Source organism: Psammomys obesus, unplaced genomic scaffold (genome assembly GCF_907164565.1).
Source record: "Psammomys obesus unplaced genomic scaffold, mPsaObe1.curated_primary_1811, whole genome shotgun sequence".
Taxonomy (NCBI): Eukaryota; Metazoa; Chordata; class Mammalia; order Rodentia; family Muridae; genus Psammomys; species Psammomys obesus.
In genome coordinates, this window is record NW_026596051.1 from 17,232,435 (window position 1) to 17,257,271 (window position 24,837).

At 47.1% G+C, this 24,837-nt stretch overlaps 2 protein-coding genes across 5 annotated transcripts in view; one reads left to right on the top strand and one right to left on the bottom strand.

Moving 5' to 3' along the window:
- Nsd2 (nuclear receptor binding SET domain protein 2) overlaps positions 1 to 3,635 on the top strand; it is a 74,672-nt gene extending 71,037 nt beyond the window's left edge. For all 4 annotated transcript variants that reach the window (XM_055624019.1, XM_055624022.1, XM_055624020.1 and 1 more), the window contains one exon: positions 653 to 3,635. In XM_055624019.1, coding sequence (XP_055479994.1) covers positions 653 to 924 — 272 coding nt within the window. In that variant the 3' untranslated portion in view covers positions 925 to 3,635. The remainder of the gene's footprint in view (positions 1 to 652) is intronic.
- A 277-nt stretch (positions 3,636 to 3,912) lies between these two features.
- On the bottom strand, positions 3,913 to 24,281 carry Nelfa (negative elongation factor complex member A). The gene is made up of 11 exons (XM_055624024.1): positions 23,847 to 24,281; positions 14,279 to 14,450; positions 12,282 to 12,443; positions 9,694 to 9,783; positions 8,017 to 8,147; positions 7,860 to 7,929; positions 7,229 to 7,317; positions 6,376 to 6,487; positions 5,261 to 5,529; positions 5,013 to 5,112; positions 3,913 to 4,923 (listed from the first exon to the last, which is right to left on the bottom strand). Exons 1-11 carry the CDS (start codon positions 24,054 to 24,056, stop codon positions 4,739 to 4,741), a joined length of 1,590 nt encoding a protein of 529 aa, XP_055479999.1. The 5' UTR covers positions 24,057 to 24,281; the 3' UTR covers positions 3,913 to 4,738.
- Positions 24,282 to 24,837: the final 556 nt, after the last annotated feature.

The window sequence follows — 24,837 nt, forward strand, 5'->3', positions numbered from 1 at the left end:
TCACACTTTTAATCCCAATAGTCAGGAGGCAGAGACATGTGAAATTCTGAGTTCAAGGCCAGCCTCGTCTACCTAGTGAATTCCAAGACAGCCACAGCTACACAAAGAAACCTTGTCGGGGTGTGTGTGTGTGTGTGTGTGTGTGTGTGTGATTAATGCAAGTCATGGGGGAGCCATTTCCATCAGTAGACACCTGCTAAGAGGATAGGAGTAGTCCTTGTATATCTGGTGTGATGCTACAGTTAGCAGGGATGTAGGCTGAGTCTGCAACACTTAGTACCTGCCTGGCCTTTGAGAGCCAACTATTAGCTTCTTTTTCTTTCTTGTCAACTGAAAAGCATTCTCGTGTTAATTTGCATTTATTTGGCGAGGCAGTTTTAAAACAGTTATTTTAAATTAGGAATGGTAGTATGTTTCATTTGGCCTACCAACTTGAAGCTGAAGCAGGAGGATGGCTGGTGAAAGGTCAGCCTAGAAAACATACTGAGGATCCATTTCTTAAAAATAAGACTGGATATTAAAACACTGCTAGAGCACATGGTTGAGGCCCTCAGTTCAATCCCCAGCACCACTCAAAAAATTATCTCTCATCCCCCAAAATGTTGACGCTTTGATTCTGTCACTTGTTTGCTAATGGTGTGCTTTATTGCAGGGAAGTGGGAATGTCCTTGGCATCACTGTGATGTGTGTGGCAAACCTTCTACCTCATTTTGCCACCTCTGCCCCAACTCATTCTGTAAGGAACACCAAGATGGGACTGCTTTCCGTTCTACCCAGGATGGGCAATCCTACTGCTGTGAGCATGACTTGAAGGCAGAACCTGCAAGAAGTACCAAGACTGAGAAACCCTTCCCAGAATCACTGAAGTCCAAGGGGAAAAGGAAGAGGCGGCGGTGTTGGCGAAGGGTCACAGAAGGCAAATAGCGCTTGGTCAGATCCAGGGGTGGCATGGGACAGCCAGCCCTGCCTACAACGGGAAGGCAAGCATGGCACTCACCCCAAGGACCCAGCTCATAGTGCTACATGTACGGGCCTCCTTGGGTGGAGGGAGCACCTCTCACCACTGAGCCATCCTCAGCAGCTGTGTTGCGTCTGCACTGATGCTCATCAGCTGCACGCTTGTCAGTCCAGGACAAACAAGCCTTACTACGCATTATCACCGCTACACTTGAATCTGAGACTCAACGTTAAGGTGCCCTCCCGTTTTTATTTTAGATTAAAGTTATGATTGAAGATTAACTGGCATGTGAAATGCTTTTATCTTACCTGAACCATTAAGAATTTTCTAAAGGTCACCATTAACTCTATCCTGATGGTACAGCTTTTACTCACATACTGCCTGCCCCCTACTCAGGACAGACTGGGACTCAGGCCCTGGGCTCCTTCCAATCAGGGCTGATTATTATTTTACTCTTTTGAAACAGCCTATATGTTCTTTGTACTAATGTGAATTATTCCTCAGAGTGTGTTGTTTCCACTTTGAGTGGTTGTGGTGTTGCAAGATTTCTTTCTTTCTTTTTTTTTTTTTTTGGACTTGACCAGTGATGGCAGTGTGGCCTGTGGAGCAGAGCAGCTGCCTTTGTTTTGACTTATTCTCTGATGTCTTATGAAAACAGGTTTCATGACCAATGTATGGGGGAAATGTATATTTTCTTCACTTAGTATTTCTGTTTCTGACATTTATTCCCAATATAACTTTGTTAAAACTGTTTTGCAACTTATTACCAGCTAAAATGGACTTGAGCTGTCAGCCCGATATAAAGGGTTGAGCACATAAGGAGGTAGCCACAGGATCCTAAGGGCACAAGGTACACAGCCTGGAGCCTAGGCTAACGCCGCTGATGTGCTCTTTCCTTTGCGCATCTGTTTGTGGAGCTCCAAGCTATGTTGCCCTCATCTCTCCACCAGGGCACCACCAGGAATGGTGGGCAAATCTGATGGTACATGTTTCCCTAGGACATTTAAATTTCTTTTAAAGGCCCAGCCCAGGGACTACTTAACTTTGGCCAAATTGTTTCTGCCCTTCCAGGAGTGCATCTTGGCCCTGGAAAGTTTGAAATACCAAGAAAGGAGATGTCGTGCTTTCCATCAGAAGGAAGGTGCATGGCAATGTGTCAGCAATGGTGGCTTTTAAAGCCACCATGCCAAAAAAAAAAAAAAATAGATAAATAAAGCTTAAAGTCCCTAGGCAGGGTTTGCTGCCTGCTGCTGTCCTGTTGCCGTATAGTGTTGTAGAACTGCAGTCTCCATTTGGACCAGGACTGACCATTCATAGTGATCAGTGTGAAGCATCAGCCATGACACCTCCAAGCCTAGCATGCCATGAGCACTGACCAGTGACCATCCTTTTGTCCCTTTTATAGTGGTCCTCAAAAAGTTAAAACAGCTTTCTTTGCAGGCAGCCTGTGGCTGACTTGTGGAGATACCCGTTTGACTAGATGAGGCCGGGAACATTTTTCAGTTTAGAATTTAATCTGTCTCAGACTGTTCTATAAGGAAATACTAGATTAATTTCTAGATTTCTAATTGTGGCCTAACTTTGGAAGGCTGATGTAGCCTCTTTATATGCACGTGGCCTGGCCTTTAGAGCCATGGCCCCCAGGCTGCAGGGTGCTCCCATCTTAATCAGTTGTCCAAAAGCATCCTTTCCTACCAGCTGAGTGGCTTCTGTGAAAGATAAAGCATCAGAACTGGCTTTGCAGGGCACTTTGGGGAAGAAGTTAACTTTTTTTAGCCTTAAGTAAAATCTTGGGGGTTTTGTTCCAAATTACTTTATGATCTTCCTGAAGGAAATATTGTGAACTTTTTAGATAAATTCCTCATTTCAAAAAGTATTAATGAGTAAATAACACTAACACTAAAACCAACCGAAGACCAATTTACAAATCTGACTAAACAACACCCTGGGGTGATGGCCTTCCCACAGAAGGACCAGCCACAGGGTCAGGGCTGTGACTCTGGATGTGGTAGGTGCTCTGAATTTGAAAGAGGTGACTTTCTGAGCATCAGCTCCATTTTTTTTTAATTCCTTAATGTGACATAAGTCAAATGAAAACTGCCCATATTCCATACTCTCAGGGGGCCTTTGGCATACCAACCAAGCCGGGAGCTGTTCTCTAGTCAAGCACACACCTATTTATGTGTAGGCTTCTACAAGGTAGCAGCAGCGCAAGGATGCACAAGCCAGTGTCCACACCAGCACTGGTCTATGAGAATGTGGAGCCAGAGCAGTTAAAAAAAAAAAACAAAAACATAGGCACCCACAGGGCAGTGCATCTGTCAGAGTCATGGTACTAGTCCAGAGGAACTTGCTGGCACTAGTGTGTAGGACTCCTTGGGTCTCAGGAAAGCACACTCAGGTTGGCATTTCTGATGACTTCCAAGTGATGACTTTCAAGCTGTAGCATGTGTGAAGTACCCATCTTCCAGAGCTACCTTATTTTCAAGAATTAAAGATAAAACTGTTCTGATTAAAGTTAACACAACTGTCAGTTGCCAAATATCTTCATCTACAAGGAGTATAGCTGATGACTGTTCGTAGAATAAAATGCTGTGTCCATGTGTATCATGGTGTCACCGTATTCCTGTTGAGATGTGAAATGCCCTATCAGAAATTAAATTTAAGTTTAAATGTGCCTATTGGTGTCTAAACTTCATACAGTATAAAGTCAGGTTCCTTTTGGGAATGCTGGGTGCTGTCACTAGGTTTTGATAGTGAAGGCTTAAAAACTTGAAGTTTGGGGGGCGGGGGGAAGTAATATACTGAAATATAGATGAGAATTCCAGTTGGGGAAAAATAGCATTTAAAGTGGAAAGTTGTGTTTGGAAAACTGTAATGAGTATTTTTTTATTAAAAAAACTTTAAAGGCCTTTTTCTTATACTTATTTTATATGGAACTGTGTTTGACTCCTCCACTTCCTGGGTGCTGTGAATTCACGGGCGGCTGGCCTAGGCCCATTCCCGGTACTGTGGCTGGTGAGGTGGGCCATCCTTTGGCCCTCGACTTTCCTTGCTATTGCGACACCTGTAGCCTCACTCTACAGAGTGAACATCCCCAAGGTTGCACTACCCATCACTTACCTCTGTTACCTCCCAACCCTGCCTCTCCTCCCGCAGGTGCTAACAGCTATATAGGAGGGCTTGGTTCCAGAGCAGGGAGTCAAGCTAGCCTGACACACAGCTCTGTTAGTTTTCTTTAGAAAAACTAAACTTTAATACTCAGATCATTTTACAATGAAAATAGGTATCCAGAGACAGGTGTGAAATGTTTACAACTGTACAAAAGACATATACAAATCCCTGGCAGGCAGTGGCATCAAGGTTGGTCAAGCCCTGCTGACACCCTGGGCTGCCAGGGTCACCTTTGGTCCCCTCAACCTCATGAGGGAGGGCATGTACAAGCAGAGAAAGCCCTCTGAGCCACTGCTTTTTTTTTTTTTTAAGAAGAAATAAAAAAGGTAAGTCTAACAGGCACTAAAATTATGAAGTAACTTTTTTGGTTTGCATTCAAAATGTAATATTGAATCCAAAAAAAGTATCTTAATCACACAAAAAAAACTAACCCATATTAAAATATAAAAAATAAGCCTAAATTCCCCAGAGAAATGGCTGGGGCCCAGTAGCCTGTGGATGGCTGGTGCTGGATGGAGCATATCCTTCAGTACCTGCTCAGGTCGCTTAGCATAGCCAGCAAAATTTGTCCTCTGGCCTGGTGAGAAGCAGCAGCAGAGACAGCACTTAGGACACATTGGTCATGGGCTTGTACTTCTTGAAGCGTGTCCACTGGCCTGTGGCGTAGTTCATCTCGAACACTGTGTCCACTAACATGGTGGTACTGCCCTGGCCGTCTGCCTTGGGCAGATCCTCTGTGTGCTCGCTGAGCTTGATCTGGATCACATCTCCCTGCTCCGGGCATGGGTTCTCTGTGGGGAGCAGGGGTTGCTGGGCAGGTGCCTGGGGCCAAGAAACCCATCCCCCACCCCACCTCCCAGGCCTAGTAGCACAGACGCACCTCGAGAACCAGCCATGAAGCCCAGGATGAGGGCCTTCTCTGGCCGAGTGACCTTGTTTGCTGTTTTGAACATCTCCTGGGCAGCAAACATCTGTTCTCTCTGTGAAGAAAGGATGTGGGTGCCTGGGCTGCCAGGGCTACCTGGTTCCACTTACTACCCCTGCTAGGCTCATCCTACAACACCCCCAACTGCAAACAGGAAAGCTATGCTATCATCTAATGAGCATGGGCCCTGCCAGGGTACCTACCGTGAGGGACAGGTTCTTCTTAGGTTGCTGAACAGAGGCAGGAGCCTGGGTCTGCGGGGCCACCATGGCCACTGGGGGTGTCTGAGCAGTGAGAGTGACAGCTGGGGGAGTAGTAGGTGTCAGAGGCGAGGTAGGTGCTGCAGGTGTTGGTGTAGCTGGACTCAGGCCACTGTTATACATAGGTGCCCTTTGTTTAAACTGTGCTGGCAGTGTGGGACTTGGGGTGCTGGGTTCCTCAGGTGGTCGGCTGGCTTCCCGGGACGGTGGGGCTGCAGGCAAAGCAGGTTTATTAAGGAGAGTTGTCGAGAAAAGGGAGTCACCATTCCTAATCTACTCAACGCAGACTGGTCCCCCAGGCTGCCTGCCCCAGACACTATTTTCTGGAGAGGCAACAGGCTCAGCTCCACCTCCCAGGCCCAGACAACAACTGTCCCACACCTGTCTGCTCACTCTGCCTTGCTCCCATCACTGCTGCCCAGAAGCCCTCGATGGCCCTTCACAGCCAGGGACATGAGCCCTGGGCTCTTAATACCCAGCAAGGCAGAGCCCATGTCCTCAAGGCACTTTTAGACCGTTGGATAAACTGTTCAGGGCTGGTGAGCTCCTGGCCTATGACAAGTTCCCCCAACTCTGGTGCTGGTTTACAAGGCACTGAAAAGCAATTTCCCCAAGCCTACTACGGCTCTTTGCCTCAGCAAGGCTGGTAACCCACTAACCAATAGACAAAGCTAAGCCCAATAGAGCCAACCCCCTAAACAAGTGGTTAACCTAAGCTTATGTCTGACCCTGAAAGAATGATCCCTGTGCCATATCCCTCATCTAGGAAGAGAATCCTCGGCTTCCCACCCACCCAAAGAACAGGTGCCAAAAGTCTTGGCAGCCACTTGTTCACTCAAATCAGGACTTCTGGCTTATTTCTTGGCCGGAAGGAGCTCCCCCTGCTGCCTGGGATGAAGATACAATGGGACAGGGGCCTTAATGCTGGGCAGCACCATGTGAGCAAGGCAGGTGAGCATGCCAGCTTCAGTCCAGGTGTCCAAGTGAGCCGGGAACCCCAGGGCAAGCCCTTGTGTGGGTTGAGAGGAGGCCTGGCTTAGCATACTGCTGCCACTCACCTGGAGGGGTCTCAGAGCTGGGGATGTAGGATGAGGCAGGCACCACACTGGGTGTAGAGGGCAGGTAGCTGGTGGAAGGAAGTGCTGGCTCACTGTTCAGAGAGCCAAGTTTCTGGAAGACAGAAGCCATGGTCCCCCCAGGCAGAGGCCGGGCTTTCAGTACACCTCTCTGGGGTAGCCTGGGCAGCCTCTATCAGCCCCCGCCCATCAAAAGAACAAGATAGCAGGTACCGCTCTCCCCAGGCAGGGACAGTGCCCCTGGCTATAGTGACAATGGATTTCAAACTTAAACCATGGCCATCACCCTATGCTCCCAAACTGACATCCAGGAAAGCAGTTCAGCAATGCAAAGGGTACCACAAAGAAAATGGGCTCAGAGACCATACCGTGAAACAGGGCCACACTCTGCCGCCACACATGCAACCTACGCACCTATGTCTCTGAACACCCACTTCTATTTCCACAGACTGCAGGGAAGAGCCACTCTGGCGAGTCACCCTTTCCACATGCATACAATGTCTGGTCTTCAGGGAACTGAGGCCTCAAACTGGAACTACACCCAATGGACAGTGAGGAGAAATGAGACACAGTGGCATGGAGACAGCCCAGGCAGTAATCCTAGTATGAGGCTGATGGCCAAGTCAAGCTCTGGCTCCCTCTACAACTAACATACATATACACACATGTTCACATATGCATACACATCTACACGCATGTATACACACACTTGTAAAGAACACCTTAGTGGCCATCGGTCAGGACAAGAGGGAGCACATTGTTGTGGCTGTGTCAGGACTGGTAGCGGCTACATGGTATTTGGCATGCCCAAGGCTGCACTACATCAAAACCCTACCTGTGTGGATACCAGGCCAGCAGCATAGTCAGGGGTAGCATTTTCAACAACTGTCTCTTCCTTGGCGGGCTTCTCTACCACTTCTGTGTCTGCCAATAAAGGAAGAGAACTGGTTAGTGGCTGTCTGACCCAGCTCCGGTTCAGAAGTCACAAGTGTCCTCTGTGTAGGCTAAGTGCAAAACAGCATTGTGCACTCAGGTCTCTAGGCAAAGAAATGATTCCTTGGGTCAGGCACTATAGCCTGTAATCCTGGCACTTGAGGCCAGGATGTCTCAAAAAGCCACTCCGCACCCCTTAAAAAAAAAAAAAAAAAACTCCTGGGAAAAGTCCCATCACTGTGGTAAGGATGTAAAATAAATAAAAAAAATATTAAAAAAACTTTTTCATAATAGCTAGGTGACAGGACTATCATTCAGTTGCAGTGCTCAAGTCTAAATTTTTTCACTTTATGAGCATCAAGCCGAGTAGAGCAGTTTTGGTCCTCAGTGTCTGCACACAGGCAGACTGGACCAAGAAGGGAAGCCCTGAGGAACCTCAAAGGACCTAGATACTACACAGGTAGAACCAACCACAGCACGCGAAGCTGCAGTGCCTCCAACCTCCCTCCAGACCTTCGACACTCCATACACACCTAAAGTCTTTCTCCTCCTCTTTGCCTCTCGGCCAGCACCAACTGTATTCAGCTCAGAAATATCCAGCAGCTGCCAAAATAAATACATGTCATACTTAATTACAGAGCAAAGAATCAAGGCTTGGCCTTGCCAAGATCATGAGAAGGGATGTCCCACCTTCACACCCCTTTCTTTCTGCAGTGGTGTCCTTGAAGGTGGTATTGGCGTTCGATTCCCAGAGGGGCTGAAGACGCTGGGTGTGGTAGGACTTCTGAAGGGGGCTTGCTTCGGGATGCCTTTGAGAGGTGCTACAAAAAAAGACACTGATGTCAGTGATAATGCCCCTGGGAGCCCCAGCAGCCTTTTGAGCACAGGGCTGAGCAAGGCCACCGCTGCCTTAGGGAAGCCCTACAGAAAAATTAGTCTCCTACCATATTTTGTACTTTGCACATTTCATCCTGTGCTAAAAAGAACTCAGGGGGCTGGAGCAATGGCTCAGTGGTTAAGCACACTGGCTGTTCTTTCAGAGGACCCAGATTCAATTCCTAGCATCTACTATACATAAGCTCCAGTTCCAGGGAATCTGGTACCCTCTTCTGCCCTCCAGGAGCACATACACAGACAAACACCCAAATACATAAATAATAAAATAATTCAAAAAACAAAAAGCCCACTGAGGCTGTCTTTCCCAGTATTACTATGGTGAAGGGACACCCATTCAGACCCTACAAGCCTAATGCTATCCCTGAAAGTCTGTTGGGAAGACCCAGGCTTAACAATGTGGAGGTGTAAGACTCATATCCTTTCTACAAAGGCTGGAGTAAGGGAAGAGGACACCTGAGCCCTCCTGAGCCCTCCAGACCTTGTAGGACAAGAACTATCCAGGTATCAAACTCTGCCCAGAAGAGCGACGACACCCCAAACTGACATTTTTGCTAAGAACAAAGGCAAGTATTTTCAGCTGTGTGACCTTATAATATCAAGTCTCTCAGAACACTAACTTTCCACAGGAGGGGCACCCATTGAAGGAACTGTCCCTACTGCACCTCGTCCTTGTGTCCCAGGAAAATACCTGAGTTCTGTGCCATTATGTACCTATATACATTTGTCACCCCTCAGGATGCCTATGTCATATGCTGGGTCAGAGGTAGGGTACAGTGATGGCTAGCCTATTCCTTCTCAAACAAGTTTGGTTAGTGTCTGTGCTCAGAGGCAACGAAAGCAAGGGGGAGCCTACGCTACAGCAGCAGACCACACCAAGGAAAGAACAATGCCCTGAAGTAATAATGGCAGAACGGTCAGCCAAACCAAGACTCTCCACTCGCTTTGTGCCAGCTTTGGGGTTACAGGAACTTGCTATGCCAAGATGCCAGATTTCCCCTTATTTTACAGTTGTCCTGCCCACTGGGCCCTGGACATGGTTCTAGTGGAGCCCTGTCTTCTTGTGTGTAATACAATGCTAAATGCAAATTTATATTGGCACACACAGGAAGGGCCAAACTGCTGTGTGATCCTCCAGCTTGGAAACTTGCCCTGGGCGCTCAGCCTAGCCACCTGCCACAACTGTTACACCCAAGAGGGTGGCTACAGGTGAAAGGGGTTCAGCGGTCATCTCCTCCACAACCAACTGCTCTGTTGGTTTGGCTCACCACATATGGCCTCCTGCCTTTTCCCAGGCAAGTCTGCTCATGGCCTTGCTTATCCTCAGACATATATACTCACTACAAAGCCAGAGGGCCTCACCCTCACGACTAATGTCCGAGTGATCATTCTGGTGAGGAGAAGTCACCTTTCAAGCCAAACCATCCTGCCTGGCAAGTAACAACACTGGCTTGAGAGCACATGTAGTCTTACTTGTAGTGTCCATCTTGCGGAGCAGCCCCCGGCCCTTGGCATGGAATGGTACCCCAGCACTTCTCTTCAGCTGCTGGGCTGTTTCAGTGGCTATGAGAAAAAAGCCACAGGGTCAAAGGTCACTTATAGGCCCTCTCAGTCCATAAGTGACTCAACAAAAGTGACTCATAAATATATCCAAGGTAACTTCTTCGTATAACCCAGCAAGGGTGCAGCCAGAAATCACTCAACTTTATAGAGAATTCCTTAAAAAAAAAAAAAAAAAAAGAAGTATTCTTTCCTGGTTCTTGATTTTGTTTTTATAAATCGTTGCCTGTATAATTTACCATTATGCTAAGAATTAAGCAGAATTTTTTTTTTTTCTACTTTGTGATTGTTAGAGCTTCTGAGAAATTTGATTTTTCCTTGATTTTAATCACTGTCCCCAGGGCAGCAAGATGGAACAGAATGGCAACATGAGAAATGAAAATGAGCTACAGCATGTGGGGCTTTGGTTTTCCTGGCAAGAAAGGGGGAGGGTGGCCCAGTGCTTACTGCATGGCTTCTGGGTGCCTGCTGCTAGGTGCTTCTGAGAACACTGTTTGGGCAACAGTTAAAGACCATCTAAATCCCCACTACATCTCCTCCAAAAGGAATAGCACTGCACTGGCCTTCCCTGTGCTCTGGTAACCAAAGCTTGTCTTGGGATAGAAGGCAGCATCCCGAAGGCAGCACCTAAATGGACAGAAAACCTGAAACCAACACATGGCTAAGTCTTTCCCCTGGGATGGCCCCTGATTTGTCTGCCTTGTCGTCACCCATGGATTCTCTGACCCCTGCCCAACTCTGCTCCATTCCCCTGTGACTCTGTGGCATGGAAGAATTAACATCAAGGCTAGTATTACAGAAAGTTTTCCTCTTCTTGTGTCCCGTAAGAGAAAATATTAAATTTCCCTCTAAATTGTGTGCATTAGCTTTCTAAAGTGATGATCTAAGCCAAGAAAATACCACCAAGGGTAGTGATGAGACATTCAAGACAGCAGTGAGGTAGGTTCTGCTCTCAGCAGAGCAAGTAAGAACTATATTAAAGAGCTGAATGTTAAAGAAAGGGAAATGACTGATGTAATAAATTGAATATCAAACAATGAAACCCACCATCTGTTGTAAGGTCACTTTGTCTGAATAAGCCTTCCCCTGTTCACTGAGTAGCTAAACATAAGCTTAAATAAGGCAAAGGCTTTCTGTGTCAGGAAATTAACACGTAAGTGGCTCCAGAGTCATCAGAGCCACCTGTCGCATCCCAGGGACCCAGGAGCCAGAGGGGCTAGAATCTTACAGGTCTCCACAGCTGTCTTTACAGCCAGGCTCAGCCTAAGATGCCCCTCACAGTTATACACAAATATGAGAAAGAAACGAGACTGTCCTCAAGTGGCTTAGCAAAGCTGGAGGACAGGTAGCCCCAGTGCATCAGCAGGACCACCGAGTTCCTGACAGCGGGGTGGAGGGACTGAGCAGAGGCCTTCCAGGGCAGCTGGGGAGGCCTGGGCTCCACAGAGCTACCAGACAGTAGAGAGCCCAGATCACTGACGTGTCTTGATGTCTTCCTTAGGTTCCTATAAACAGGGCATGTGCTGGCCTGTAAGCCCAGCACTCAGGAGGCTGAGGCAGGAGGAGGGAAAAGCCTTGCTAGCCTATGCTACACAGTGAAACTCTTTTCCAAAACAATGCAAAAACAAACTAAACAAAACAAAAACAGAGCTCTTCATAATTCGTTATTTGTTGCTAATAAATATAATTATTACTAATGTTAATTGCCAAAATAACAGTTTATGGACACCCATGTTTTTTATTTTTAATTTTTTTCATTTGTTGGGTTTTTGTATTATTTCGCCAAAATGAGATATATGTTGCCTAGGCTGGTCTCTCTCTCTTTTCATTTTGGCTTTTTCAAAAAAAATTTTGTTGTTGTTGTTTGCTGTGGTTTCTCTGTGTAACCTTGGCTGTCCTGGACTCACTTTGGAGACCAGGCTGGCCTGGAACTCATAGAGATCCCCCTGCCTCTGCCTCCTGACTGCTAGGATTACAGGCGTGCGCCACTGCACCCTACACTGGTCTTAAGCAGTGTGTATTCACATGATTTTTCTCTATCTCAAGGAGGTGTGACCCAGGCGCACAGTGCACCTGGCTTAAAACCTATGTTTTATGTTATCTGGCTGGAGGACACCTCTGTGCCCTTTCTCCAGCAAGCAAGCGCCTTCCACATAAATTTTCCTAAGACATGATTTGGGAAAGCACTTAATGAAACCATCCTACATCTATGAGAGAGACCAGATGTGACTCAAGCCCCAGGTCAGGATACAAGCAGCAGCCTTACACCAATGGGCCGCCGTGAGGGAACCACACCCTGTCCTGACCGGCATTGATTCTATTTCGTGAGATCACAGGCACCATATCTGCAAACCCTGAGGTCTCTAATACATGTTTCTAAACAGCAGTGGCTAACATGGAAACCTCTGATCTCTTTTTGAGAAGATAATCTAGGCTCTTGTAAAGTAAAATATGTGAAAACACCAGAGAAAGTGCAGGGTTGTCCTAACTCAGGCACTCACACTTCTGTAGCAGTTCTGCCCGCAAAGTGGCGCTCTTGGGTTTCCGCTTCAGCTGAAAATGTTTCACTGGCGGGGTGAGGGGCCCAGCAAGGGTTGTCAGGGCATTCTTGTTCAGGTACTGGCACTCCAGTGGTAGCATGGCAGATGCCTCGCACTCGCTTACTGTGGAGAGCCAGAGGAAGTTAGATAGGCATAGGAAGTTAGAGCTCTTATACCAGAGATCTTAGGCTGTTGCCCCCACAGCTCACATGTAGAAGGCTCCCTGGAGGCTTTCATTATTTACCACCATAGCAGCTTCTTGCTTTGGTTTCAACCCCCTGTGGTCCCCATTATTCCAGTTGCTCCATTCCTAGAACCCAAGACCATCCAGGTGTATCAGGACCAAAGAATAGGCCTGCCACCCTAGAAGAAGGCTCACCATATTCTCCAGGAGCTTTTTAAAAACAAGAAATACCTAGAAGAGAAGACAGGATTCCTCAGTTATGTCAGCTGCAAGCCACTGAACTGTGGAGGTCCAGGAACCACAGGCATGCAGCATACAGCAGCATAGAGCAGCCTCGTGCACCTTCACTCCAAGGTGGCCTCAACAGCAAGAGGAACAAGTATGTAGCGACCACAGCCCTCTCCTGTGACTAGAGCCCTAGTGGTCTCTCCTGACACTGCTCAGTTGCATTCTTACAAAGCCACCAACACATGCTTCCTGACTCAATGTGGTCACTAAGAGGCTGAAGCCTAAACAAATGCCAAGGAGTGCTCCAATCAGTTACACAACTGAGAGAAGCAGACTCATGAGAAATGAACTGCCTCATCTTCCCGTTCCCAGGAGAACCAGCCCCCAACAGGGGCGTGTGACCTGTGCAGGCCAATGTTCCAGTCTGCAACTAGAATCAACAAAACCCTAAAACATCCTCAAGCCTCTCGAGCAGCCCTGTTGGTGTGTGTGACTTTGAGCCTCCAACTTCACTTTTCTTTCTTTTTTAAATACTTATTTATTACAAATTATTCACTTTGAATCCCGCTGTAGCCCCCTCCCTCATCTCCTCCCAGTTCCACCTACTCCTTTTCCCTATGCCCTTCCCCCCCCTGCCCCTTCCCTCCTCCCCAGCCGGGGGGGGGCCCCCCCCCCCCCCCCCCGCTTCCTATTTGTCCCGAGCCAATCAGGTCTCATCAGGGCTGGCTGAATCATCTTCCTCTGTGACCTGGCAAGGCTGCACCACCCCAGGGGGCGGTGATCAAAGAGCCAGCCACTGAATTCATGTCAGAGACAGCCCCTTCCCCCCTTACTAGGGTGCAAATCAAAACGACCCTGAGATTCCACCTCACACCCATCAGAATGGCGAATATCAAAAACTCAAGAGATAATGTATGCTGGAGAGGTTGTGGAGAAGGGGGAACCCTTCTCCATCGCTGGTAGGAATGTAACTTTGAACAACCACTTTGGAAATCAATCTGGTGCTTTCTCAGGAAATTAGAAATAGTGCTACCTCAAGATCCAGCTATACCACTCCTGGGCACATCCCCAAAAGATGCCCCACCATTCAATATGGACATTTACCCAATTCCACCTTTCTGAAAGAGTTCAAGGCAAAGGTTTCGATTCTCCAAAGAGGTGGAGCATCAGCGGCACAGACAATCCGACTATCACTTCTCTAAAACCACATGAATTGTTTTCTAGTTTTCACTTCATAGCCTAGCAGTTTATTTGCTGGTATTTTTTTATGAGTATCTACTTTAGGACAAAGAATGTTTTAAGCTTTGGAGACACAACCTACAGGGTTTTCACTCTTGTGGAGCTTATGGCCAAGGAAATCACGGATGAGTCATAATTTCAGACATAGAACTTGCAGTAGGACTGAGCTGTGGTGAGTCAGACTGAGGCATGAGGGGAAAGACAGCCAGTGTCAAGGAGCCACAGCACACTTGGAACAACAGTGTGATACTAATAACCCAGAACATAGCCCCTTCCTCTTACTGCAAAATAAAGCCAGGCTACTAACCTTTTTCTCTAAGTTCTCCTAAGATGTCCTGAACATTGGGGTTCTGTTCCTCGAGGTCCAGATTCAATGAGCCCGTGTCAGGAAAGGACTTCAGAATGTCAGCAACCATGAGGACCCAGGGATCTGAGTCCAGGGTGGCCAGCTGGATGATATCCATCAAAGCGCACTTCATCTGCCAAGACAGAAGATACTGACTACATGCTACCAGCCTCATTTGCCCTCCTGGAACAGCTTAAAATGTCCCCTGTGATGAACCTACCCATTTTCACATTCTTGCTCTGGGTGGCCTGTGGCAGGAACCACTGTGATAACCCTCAGGGCCCACAGCTCTACATGGCCTTTGCTTCCTCCATCTATCCTGCCTGAGTACAAGGCCATCGGCTTCCCTGATCTGCCATAACCTTTGTTAGGCTGTGATGGCCCATTACCCAGGATCTCCCACAGTTTTCCAGATTGTTCCTATGCTTGCATAAGGCACTCTGGTTGGACAGTTATAACAAAATATAAGATTCAAAACGTCAGACTGAGCTAATTAAAAACCTGCCCAGCTACAGTGCTTAAAGAATGAAGAGCTATCTCAGGTTAAGAGCTCTGGTTGCTCTTTAGAGGTCCAGAGTTGAATTCTTGCAACTACATGGTGGCTCATGACCATCTATAATGAGATCTGGTGCCCTCTTCTGGCGTGCAGGCACACACACAGGCAGAACACAAATCTGGAAATAAATTTGGGAGCAAGGGTGGATTATTAGAAAAGCCCCTATTTTTAATTTTACACATAAAAGCACATGCCATGCAAGCAGATCTTTTTGAGTTTCAGACCAGCCAGGGTTACACAGTGAGATCTTTGGAACAAATACATACTGCACAGGCCTAGCGGTTCAGAAGTGGAAAGCAAGGTGGTAGCAGATGTGTCTACTAAGGGTGGATTTCTGACACATCCCATCGTCCTAGAGGGGCATAATCCCATTCTGCTGCTTAAGCTCTCAGTATGTTACTGAACAGGTTGGGAATTCAATATACCAACCCAGGGAAGACAGAGACATTGGAACAACAGTAAAGCCCCAGGCCATACATTCTCAGAGAGGGCCTTTGGGAGACAACAGGATTTGAGTTAGGGCTCTGGAGGTCTGACAGGGTGCCCCATCTACCATGTCACCTCAAGAGGGCTTGGAAAAATGGCAATAGCCTACAAGCTGGGAAGAGAGACTCCTGCGGAGATTTAGGGGATGGCTGCCCCTGGGAGCTCAGGAACTCCGCTTCTAGAAGCAACAAAACATGGGTTCAAACCACTCAGTATAAGATGCTGTCAGACCTCCAAACCCATTCATCCCACACCTGTGGATTCAATTGGAAAAACAGTAAAAAAGGGTGCTCACTAAATGTGTGTATGCTCTTTTCTTGACACCACTCCACAGAAAATGCTGCACAGTTAGTTATACTAGAGATCATGAATGCTGTAAAGATGATCTAAACACACGATTATGCCATTATACAGCAGGTACCTGAGTATCCTGGGCTCAGAAGTGATGCCCTAGAGTTACTGAGGGATAGCTGTAATGTAATGGCAGCCCAAGTTAACACAGTCACTTACACACTGAGTTAAAACCATAAACAAAAAACTCTCTTGGGTCATACTCTCACTGTGCTTACCACAGGCACTAACAGAACAGGTGAAAACCAAGCCCCTTACCCTCTGTCAGCACTACCTCCAAAGGTACATGGCAGACAAGCTTCCTATCTTGCATCCAGCTGCAGTCAAGGCCATGTGCACACATTCCACAAATCCAGAAGGGGATAGGGTGTGTGTTGGCTAGTTGACAACACGAGAGTTATCTGAGAGAACCTCAATTGAGAAAAATGTCGCCGTAAGATCCAGGTAAAAGGCATTTTCTTAACTAGTGATTGATGGGGGAAAGCCCAGACAATTGTGAGTGATGCCATCCCTGGGGTCCTGAGTCCTCTAAGAAAGTAGTCAAGGGAAGCAAGACAGTAAGCAGCACCCTTCCATGGCTTCGGCATCAGCTCCTGCTTCCAGGTTCCTGTCCTGTTTGAGTTCTTGTCCTGGCTTCCTTCAGTGATGGACTACAATGTATACATGTAGGCCCAATAAACCCTCTCCTCCCCAACTTGCTATTTGGTCATGGTGTTTCATCACAGCAATAGTAAACCTAACTAAGACAGGGTGACATATAATATGGCCCTGGATTCAGATTCCCAACAGAACAGAACCTGAGAGGGCAGATCAGAATCAGACACTTACCCAAGATGCCAAGAGATAAGAAAGCACACCTAATGTCTTTCTCCTTGCTCCTTACCATTTACTGAGATTGTGTTTTCTTTATGTGCATGAGTGCATGCAGAGGCCACAGACGCCCTAAGAAGGCATCAGATTTCCTGGGACTGGAATTACAGATAGTTGTGAGCTGTCACACAGGTACTGGTAAATGAACCCAGGCTCTCTGCAAAAGCAGAAAGTATCTTATACCGTTGAACCATCTGTCTAGATCCCTCCCTCCCCCTTTTTTGGACCAGGTCTTATAATCTATAACCCCGGCTGGCCTGGATCTTCCTGGAGCAGCCTCCTAAGTATTGGAATCATAGCCATATCCTTTCACACCAGGTTTCTATCTAATCTTAACAAAAAAGTTTAAGGGGCTGGTGAGATGGCTCAGTGATAAAAGGGCTTGCTACAAAACCTAAAGAGCCGAGTTCAATCCCTGGGACCCACATGTTACAAAGAGAACCAACTTTCACAAGTGTCCTCTGATCTCTACATGTACACTCCCATATACAGATATATGACCACATACAAAGTAAAATTTAAAAACGCAATACGAAAGAATTTAAAAGTACAAGCCATGGGGCTAGGGATATATTGAGATCAATGGTAGAGTGAATCCTATGTATGGGCAACTCCCTTCATCTGAGAATGTATCTCAGCAGAGTAAAAGTGAGAGGCACGGAGAAGGCCATGGTCTAGGACTCAGAGTATAGATATGAGGGCAGAGAAAGAGAAGAGGTGGTGTTCTGTGTGGTGTTCAGTGCTGGTGTGTGGCAGTTTGGAGCAGACATACAGAGAGAAAGGCTTCAGGGTGCCATGTGGAGACTGCTAGCTGTGTCTGCAGGTGATGGAGACTGGTATAGGGCCCGAAAAGACCCATTGAACTTTAGGGTGGAAAAGCCATTGAGTGCTTAGAGCTTAGTGGGCTGTTAGGAGAGCTTGGAAGATAGGACTAGGAATGTTTAAAGCGCTGCAGATCATAGAGGCCTGGCATGTGAACTTTTAAAGAGAAGCAAAGACTATCGATTGACAATTGAGAATCTGTGGTCTCTGGAGCTGAAGAATCAGCTATGGTTAGCAAGAAACACCATCAATTAATAGCGTCATTAAGGCAAAACCTTTTGGGAAATGTTTCCTTCAGGTCAGCACACAGAGCCGTGGTAGAGCGGAGAAAAGGCTGCATCTTAAGCTGGCAGCTGAATATGGTAAAGTACAAGTCTCCCAGGTGTTGCTGGCTTTCATGGCATGAGAGTTGCAGGACTGAAGGAGTCATGGGGAACAGGTGAGGTATGGCACCATGTGGTAGTGCCAAAGTCCCTGAATAGAGTTCAAGAGGCCACTGGTAAAGGCCAGCCTATGGAGAAGCCAACTTATTGTAGATGCCAGTACCACAGGAACAACCACCAAGAGCAGCAGAAATTGAGTAGCGCTAGTATGAGCTATGAGCTTACAAAACAAGCTGCATGCCCTGTGGACGGAGAGGAAGGGAGGCAGAGCTGCCCAAGCCCTTGGGAGCCCAGAGGGTCAAGAGTAAGCCCCTTTATACTTTGCAACACTGGATTTACAGGGAGCTTGGATTTTTAAAGTGATGTGTTTCATGTACATACGTGAAGCAAATACTAAAAAAAAAAAAAAAAAAGCTTTAAAAATAAATTATGTGGCTAAACCAGGCTGGTGGTGGTGCATGCCTTTAAGCCCAGCACTCAGGAGGCAAAGGCAGGTAGATCTCTGTGAGTTGAAACTACAGAGAGAGTTCCAGAACAGCCAGGGCCATACAGAAAAACTATGTCTTGAAAAACAAAACAAAAGGCCATGGGTCTAAAAACATTAAGTGTATTTTATATTTTGACATTAATATTAACATTATTTGCGAGACAAAAAAAAAAGGGAAAGGTTACGTTTTAACAGTCATGTGTTTGTGTATTAAGATGAGAAGGGGTCAACTGTGCTGTTTAGTTTTTGTCAACTCGACAGAAACTGGAGTCACCTGGAAAGAGAGACCCTCAACTGAGAAAATGTCCCCATAAGACTGACCTACAGGCAAGTTTGGGGGGACTACTTCTTCTTCATCCTCCTCCTCTTCATTTTTTGATGAGACAGAGTCTCATATAACTCTGGATGGCCTGGAACTCAGAAATTTGCCTACTTCTGCCTCTTGAGTGCTAAGATTAAAGGAACGTACCACCACACCAGACTTATTTTCTTGATTTATGATTGATGTGGGAGGGCTCAGCCAGCTGTAGGTCGTGCCATCCCAAGCAGGCGATCCTGGTTTATAAGAAAGCAGGGTGAGCAAGCCAGTAATCAGTACTCCTCCCGGCCTTTGTTTCAGTTCTCACCTCTAGGCTCCTGCTTTGAGTTCCTGCCCTGACTTCCCTCCATGAAAGACTTTATAAAGTTAAGCTGAAATACTTCACTTCCTAAGTGCTTGTTATGGTAGTTTATCACAGTAAGAACACAAACTAAGACAACGCTGTTTTAGGTACTTTTCTATTGCTGTGATACATCAACATGAGCAAGGCAATTTATAGCAAAACAGTGTTCTTAGACTTAGGATTCCACTATAAATGTCCACCATGGCAGGGAGGTGTGGTAGCAAGCAAACACATGGGTGGTACAAACACATACACATACACACATACACACACACACACATACACACACACACACACCGCTTCGGGTTTTTCAAAACAGGGTTTCTCTGTGTGGCACTGACTGTCCTGGAAGTCACTCTGTAGACCAGAGAGGCACATGCATCTGCCTCTTGAGTGCTGGGATTAAGGGTGTGTGTCACTACTGCCCAGAGAGGGTTCATATCTTAAACCACAGTCATGACACAAAGAACAACTTGAAATAGTCATAGTTTTTAAATAAAATCTCAAAGCTCACTCCCAACTCACTTCCTCTAGGAAGGCCACACCCCCTTAAGCTTCCCAAAACAGTTCTACTAACTGGGAGCCGAGTATTCAAATGCCAGAGCCTATGGGGACATCCTCATTCAACCCACTCCAACACTTTCACTAGGAAGAAGGGTGATCACACCAGTATTGCTGTCACATAAAAACTAGCACAAAGGCCAGACATGGTGGGTCACGCCTTTAATTCCAGCACTCGGGAGGCAGAGGCAGATGAACTGCTGTGAGTTCCGGGTTAGTCAGGGCTGCAGAGTGAGACCATTATTAAAAATAAACATAGCCAGGTGCGGTGGCACATGGCTTTAATGAAGCACTCAGGAGGCAGAGGCAGGTGATCTCTGAGTTCTAGGCCAGCCTGGTCTACAGAGTGAGTTTCAGGTCAGCCAGGGCTACACAGAGTAACCCTGTCTTGAAAATAAAAATAATATGGGGTGGTGGTGGCATGCACTTATGATACCAGCACTCGGAGAAACAGAGGCAGGTGGATCTCTGTGAGTTCAAGGCCAGCCTGGTCTACAGCGTGAATATAGGACAGCCAGAGCTAGACGAAGAAACCCTGTCTCGAAAAATAAAAATGAAAATAATAACGTGAAACAATCTGCTGTATAAATTCTTAAAAAAATAAAAGACCTAAGGACAAAATGTTAGCAAACAGCAAAACACCTGCTGTTCAGTTACAAGGTAACTGTAACAACTACAAAGTTCCTATTAACAGGGACCCCCCCCCAAAACACAAAGCAACAGTTAATAAGGAAGAACAGGCAAATCCAGTCTGTTACAGTGGGGAGGAGCAACAGTACAAGCAGATAGCCGACTACAGTAAGGTAAGAAAAGAACCAATAAACCCTGATTTCACAGAGGACAGCCTGTTCTCAGCCCAGGTGCTATTCACTCCTTACCTAAAGCCTAAAGTATTTCTATATCCCATTAGCAAACAAAAATATGAACTATACAGACACAAGAGAATCACAGAACTTAACAATGTGTTGGAGGTTGGTCTAATGCTAATGACCGGGACTAAAGATCTGGTTACACCCATCCTTGTTGTATAAACCTGCCTACAACATTATACCTGATTGGTTCATTAAATGGCCTATCCCTGGGCAGGGCAGAATGGGATAGGTGTGGCTAAGGTTCCCAGGCTTCAGAGAGAATCACAGGAACAAGACACTGGAAGAGAGGAAGGCAGACACTATGATGGGTTAGCATGGAGAAAAAAACGAGAGAAAGGACTTCAACAATGGTGTGAAAAGTCCCAGATGAAGAATAAAAGCAAATATTCATAAGATAGGATGGTTAAGGAGTGTGGCATTGGATGGGGTTGGGAGATGGATGGTGAGGATACTGAGACTCTAAATAAAATATCTGCCCAGCCCAAGGTAAATAAGGCAATTATAAATCAAACAGGTGTGTGTCTTATTATTTGTGATAGCAGGTATGATATGATAGGGATAATAATAAACATTAGATAGCCCAATACCTTTTTTATATTTACTACAATAATGGTTCTAAATAACTGTCCAAATGTCTAGACTACAAGACTATACTATTAATACAATTTTATTTACACCATGAGTTGACAACGTGGCTCAGTCCAAACCAAGCCTGAGGACCAGAGTTCAGATCCCCACACCCACATAAAAAGCCTTGCTCAGTGGATGCATACCTATAGCCCAGCACTACAGAGGTGAAGACAGGAGAAGCCCAGTGGTATGCTGGCTGGCCAGGCTAGCCAAAGGCATTAGTTCCAGATTCAGTGAGAAACTGTCTCAAAAAATAGATGCAGAGCAACTGAGGTATCAGTTGCTTGGGTATCTTGAGATACCCAAGCTGGACCTCTGACTTCCACACACATGTGCACTCATGAATGAACATGTAAAAGCAAAAGAGATATACACACACTAAGAGACAGACTGACAGATATTAAGTGTCCGGGGCCAACAAAAGCTAAAGCCACTTTCTGAAGATTAGGTAGAGGGTTGTTTGCCCTGTATGTCACACATCAAAACACACTAACAATAAAGCGACAGTAAGTAGTTTGGCTAGTTATTAGCATGACACACAAATGACTTTAAAAAAACAAACAGAAGCAGAAGCAACAGGGCAGAAAAAGACAGTCATCTGCAGGTGGTGCTGGGCGCTCACACAGCCATAGGTAAAACTGAACTCAGCTTCTCGAAACACCAACCCCAGCCAATGGGAGACTGAGGTAAGTGCGGTAAAGCACAAGGCTAAGATACCACAGGTGACTGGCCTCAAGGACTGAACAAGGCCAATCAGGCACCTACCACAGGGAAGGAGAGGCCAAACACCATCTGGCTCAGAACCAGGCGCTTCATTCAGAAAGCCTAGCTGCAGCAGAAAGCCGACAGTAGCGGTCTTTTTATAAAACTTACTTTATTCGGGTTGTCCAGGCCTCTACCTCTCTTCCACCACCCCACGACCTTAAGAAAAATGGTTAGTGGGGGGGGGGGGGCCCAGACCCCTTTAAGTCTCCTGGCAATTTAGGGTCCAGGCTTCTTTTAGGGCCCTTTACCCATCTCCATCAACTGCAGACACAGCCAGCAGGCTCCTTCACACTGCCCCCCTGAAGCGGTTCTCTCCGTCTGTCTGTGCCAAACCGGCACACCATCTCTGGTCTCTGCAAACTGCTCCATGACACACTCTAACACGGAACGACAACGTCACTGACACCCCCACCCCCTTTCTCGGCCTCATATTTATATTCTCAGAGTCCTAAACCACACCCTTCGCTGTGGGGCATGTGGAAGGCCGTTACCAGCTGGCAAAGGTCACGCCTGGCACATGACAATTAACAGCTGTGAACAAACTATAGCCCAACTAAAATCCCACACCTGGGATTAAAACAAAAGCATATTTACATAACATACAAGGAAACCAAAATTCCCATCACACTAAGCCATACTTGGAAACAGCTGTGACACGTCAGTAAACTAGGATAATAGCCAGCATGTATTAAAAAAGAATATTCCTCCAAAACAAGAAAGAAAGAAACAAACAAACAAACAAACACCAATTGGGGGAAAACTGGACAACCGACAAAAAACAGCCAAATATGCAAATGACATAAGTTAAAGTTCAACAAACAATCTTAGTAATATCCACACATTTACTTGACCTACATGTTTTAGTAGGTCAAGTAATTTGTAATTTTAAAAGTGCAATTTGACAAAACCACTTTGAAAAGCCACCTGGCATAATCTTGTTACCTCCAATTCTACTTCTTAAATTCACCTGAACATATAATGTTGGTATGAGTCACAACACAACACACAAACATGGAACAGGAAAAAAACACAACAAAACAGAGAAAGAAAAAAATGAAAACAACAACAACAACAAAAAATTGGCCACAACCTAATCATTCATGTGCTGTGTGCTTGGAGAATGAACACCGTAAGGCAGGGAAAAACCAAACTCTGCAACAACTTGGATGAATCTGCCCAACAGAAGACACGCCCACACCACACCGAGAATAAATGTAATACGGTAACATGTTGTCACATTAAGTTCAAACGAGGCAAAAAGCCAAATATTCCTCCTAGGAATGCACATACAATTGATAGCCGTGGGGGCAGGGGGGGGACAAATAATTTCTCCAGCCGGGAAGAGAGAGAAGAAAGGAGGTGCTTTGGAGGATCCAGCCTTGTTCTCTTGTGTGGAGATAACAGGTGTGGGTCAATAATTAGCTATTAGTATTTGTTAAAGTGAATAAATACGCAGTTTTGTGTAAACGGTATTGGGCAAAAACTACCCTAATGATATAAAAATACAGTAATAACTGGGAATGTTTAAAAACTAAGGTACTTCGGTGTTTTTGCCATCAGATGTGGTGGCCCAGACGTGGAATCCCAGCCCTCCAGAGATAAGAGGCTGGAGGTGAAACTGGGCTGCACAGTGATACTCTGTACATGTATTATTTGTGTATGTATTTGCAAAGCATCGTACATGTTGGACAGAAAGCTGCAATGTGAATAAAGAATGAACTGAAAAGAATCGACAGAATAGAGATGAAGCTAAGCAGACTGAACTTGGTAAGGCAAAAACAACTGTCACTAGGAAAGTTGCGCTAAAAGCCCCAAACCAAGAGTAGCTTCGGAGCTGTAGAGTCCAGTCCTCCGGGCCGGGCCAGCCTGGCTGAGGGCTATTCCGGCCCTGGGCTCCCGACCCACGACCGCAGACAGCGGCCCCGAGGATGGAGGAATTAAGGCGTCGGGGCTACGTGGGGAGGGCCGGCGGCGCCGACCCGGAGATGCTCGCGGCCAGCGGGAGAAGGCCAGGGTACGGCGCAGATGCTGGCGGGAGGCAGGAGCGGCACTCCGGCCTGAGAGAAGCCGGCCCGCGCCCTCACCTCGTCCACAGTGCGGCGCGGAAGATGCAGGGTTCCGAGCAGCAGCTTGAGCTTCACGGCCGACGAGAGGCGGTGGAAGCACAGGCGGATGTTGTCGATGACCGCAGCGGTGAGCAGGGACGCGATGCTGGGCGGCGCCCACAGCTCGTCCGTGGCACCCAGCTTGTTGTGCAGCCACAGGCCCGTGTCGCTCTCCCGCATGGACGCCATCTTGAGGACAGCAGCGCGCACCGGCCGGCATCTTACGCGGACGCCTACGTGTCCCCAGCGAGGACCCCCAACATGGCGGCGCCCGTTGGCGCGGGGCGGGGCCTCGAGCGACTGACGATTGCGGTTGCGGACGGCCGCACCTTCTGGAGGCTTCCAGCCGAGGCGCGACAACCGGAACGAGCCTCCGTGAGGAGGCCTCTGGGTTTCCGTATCTCACCGAGGCGGCGCCGGGCAATGACGTAAGGCCGACTTGAGTCGCACCCGTGTGAGGTCGAGGTGCGCCGCTCGGAGTCCTGCCTTGAAGTGCAGCAGTTTGCCTGTGGGCTGCCCAGTGGGCGAAGGTCTGCAGAGATCACCGGCCGCGTCCTCCACAGCCTAGCTTCGCAGTGTAGAATTCTCTCTTCTCCCCCTTGCCCATCCTGCACGCAGGGAGTAGGCTTGCCTACAGCTGGTCGTCCCCCCTCCTCGGCCGCCCTGAGGCCGAGTGTACCAACCAGCTCCACTGTAGGGAGAATTTGGGAATTTATTTTATTTTAAGGACACAGGAATACTCTGAGAATACGTTTTCTTTTCAATCCGGCTGTGGGGATATGGGCCTGCTTCGAATTCGCCGACTGTTGCTCCAGCAGAGGGCTGATTTTGCCAGCTGCTTACGTTTTCTGCGACTGTGTGGCATACGTAATTCTGGGGACTTTTCAGAGGGTATATAAATGCTAGGGCCCGCGAGAGGGGGATTGTGGGTGCCGGTTTGTTAAGGAGTCACATGCAAAGAAGAAATTAG

Bases quoted from the DNA above. Each gene is read 5' to 3' on its own strand.
- Nelfa (XM_055624024.1), bottom strand. From the start codon at position 24,056: ATGGCGTCCATGCGGGAGAGCGACACGGGCCTGTGGCTGCACAACAAG. The intron at 9,784-12,281 runs GTGAGTGCCTGA...TTTTTCTCATAG, and splicing joins GGCAGAACTGCTACAGAAGT to CCACTGAAACAGCCCAGCAG. The intron at 7,318-7,859 runs GTGTGTATGGAG...CTTTATTGGCAG, and splicing joins GAGGAGGAGAAAGACTTTAG to ACACAGAAGTGGTAGAGAAG.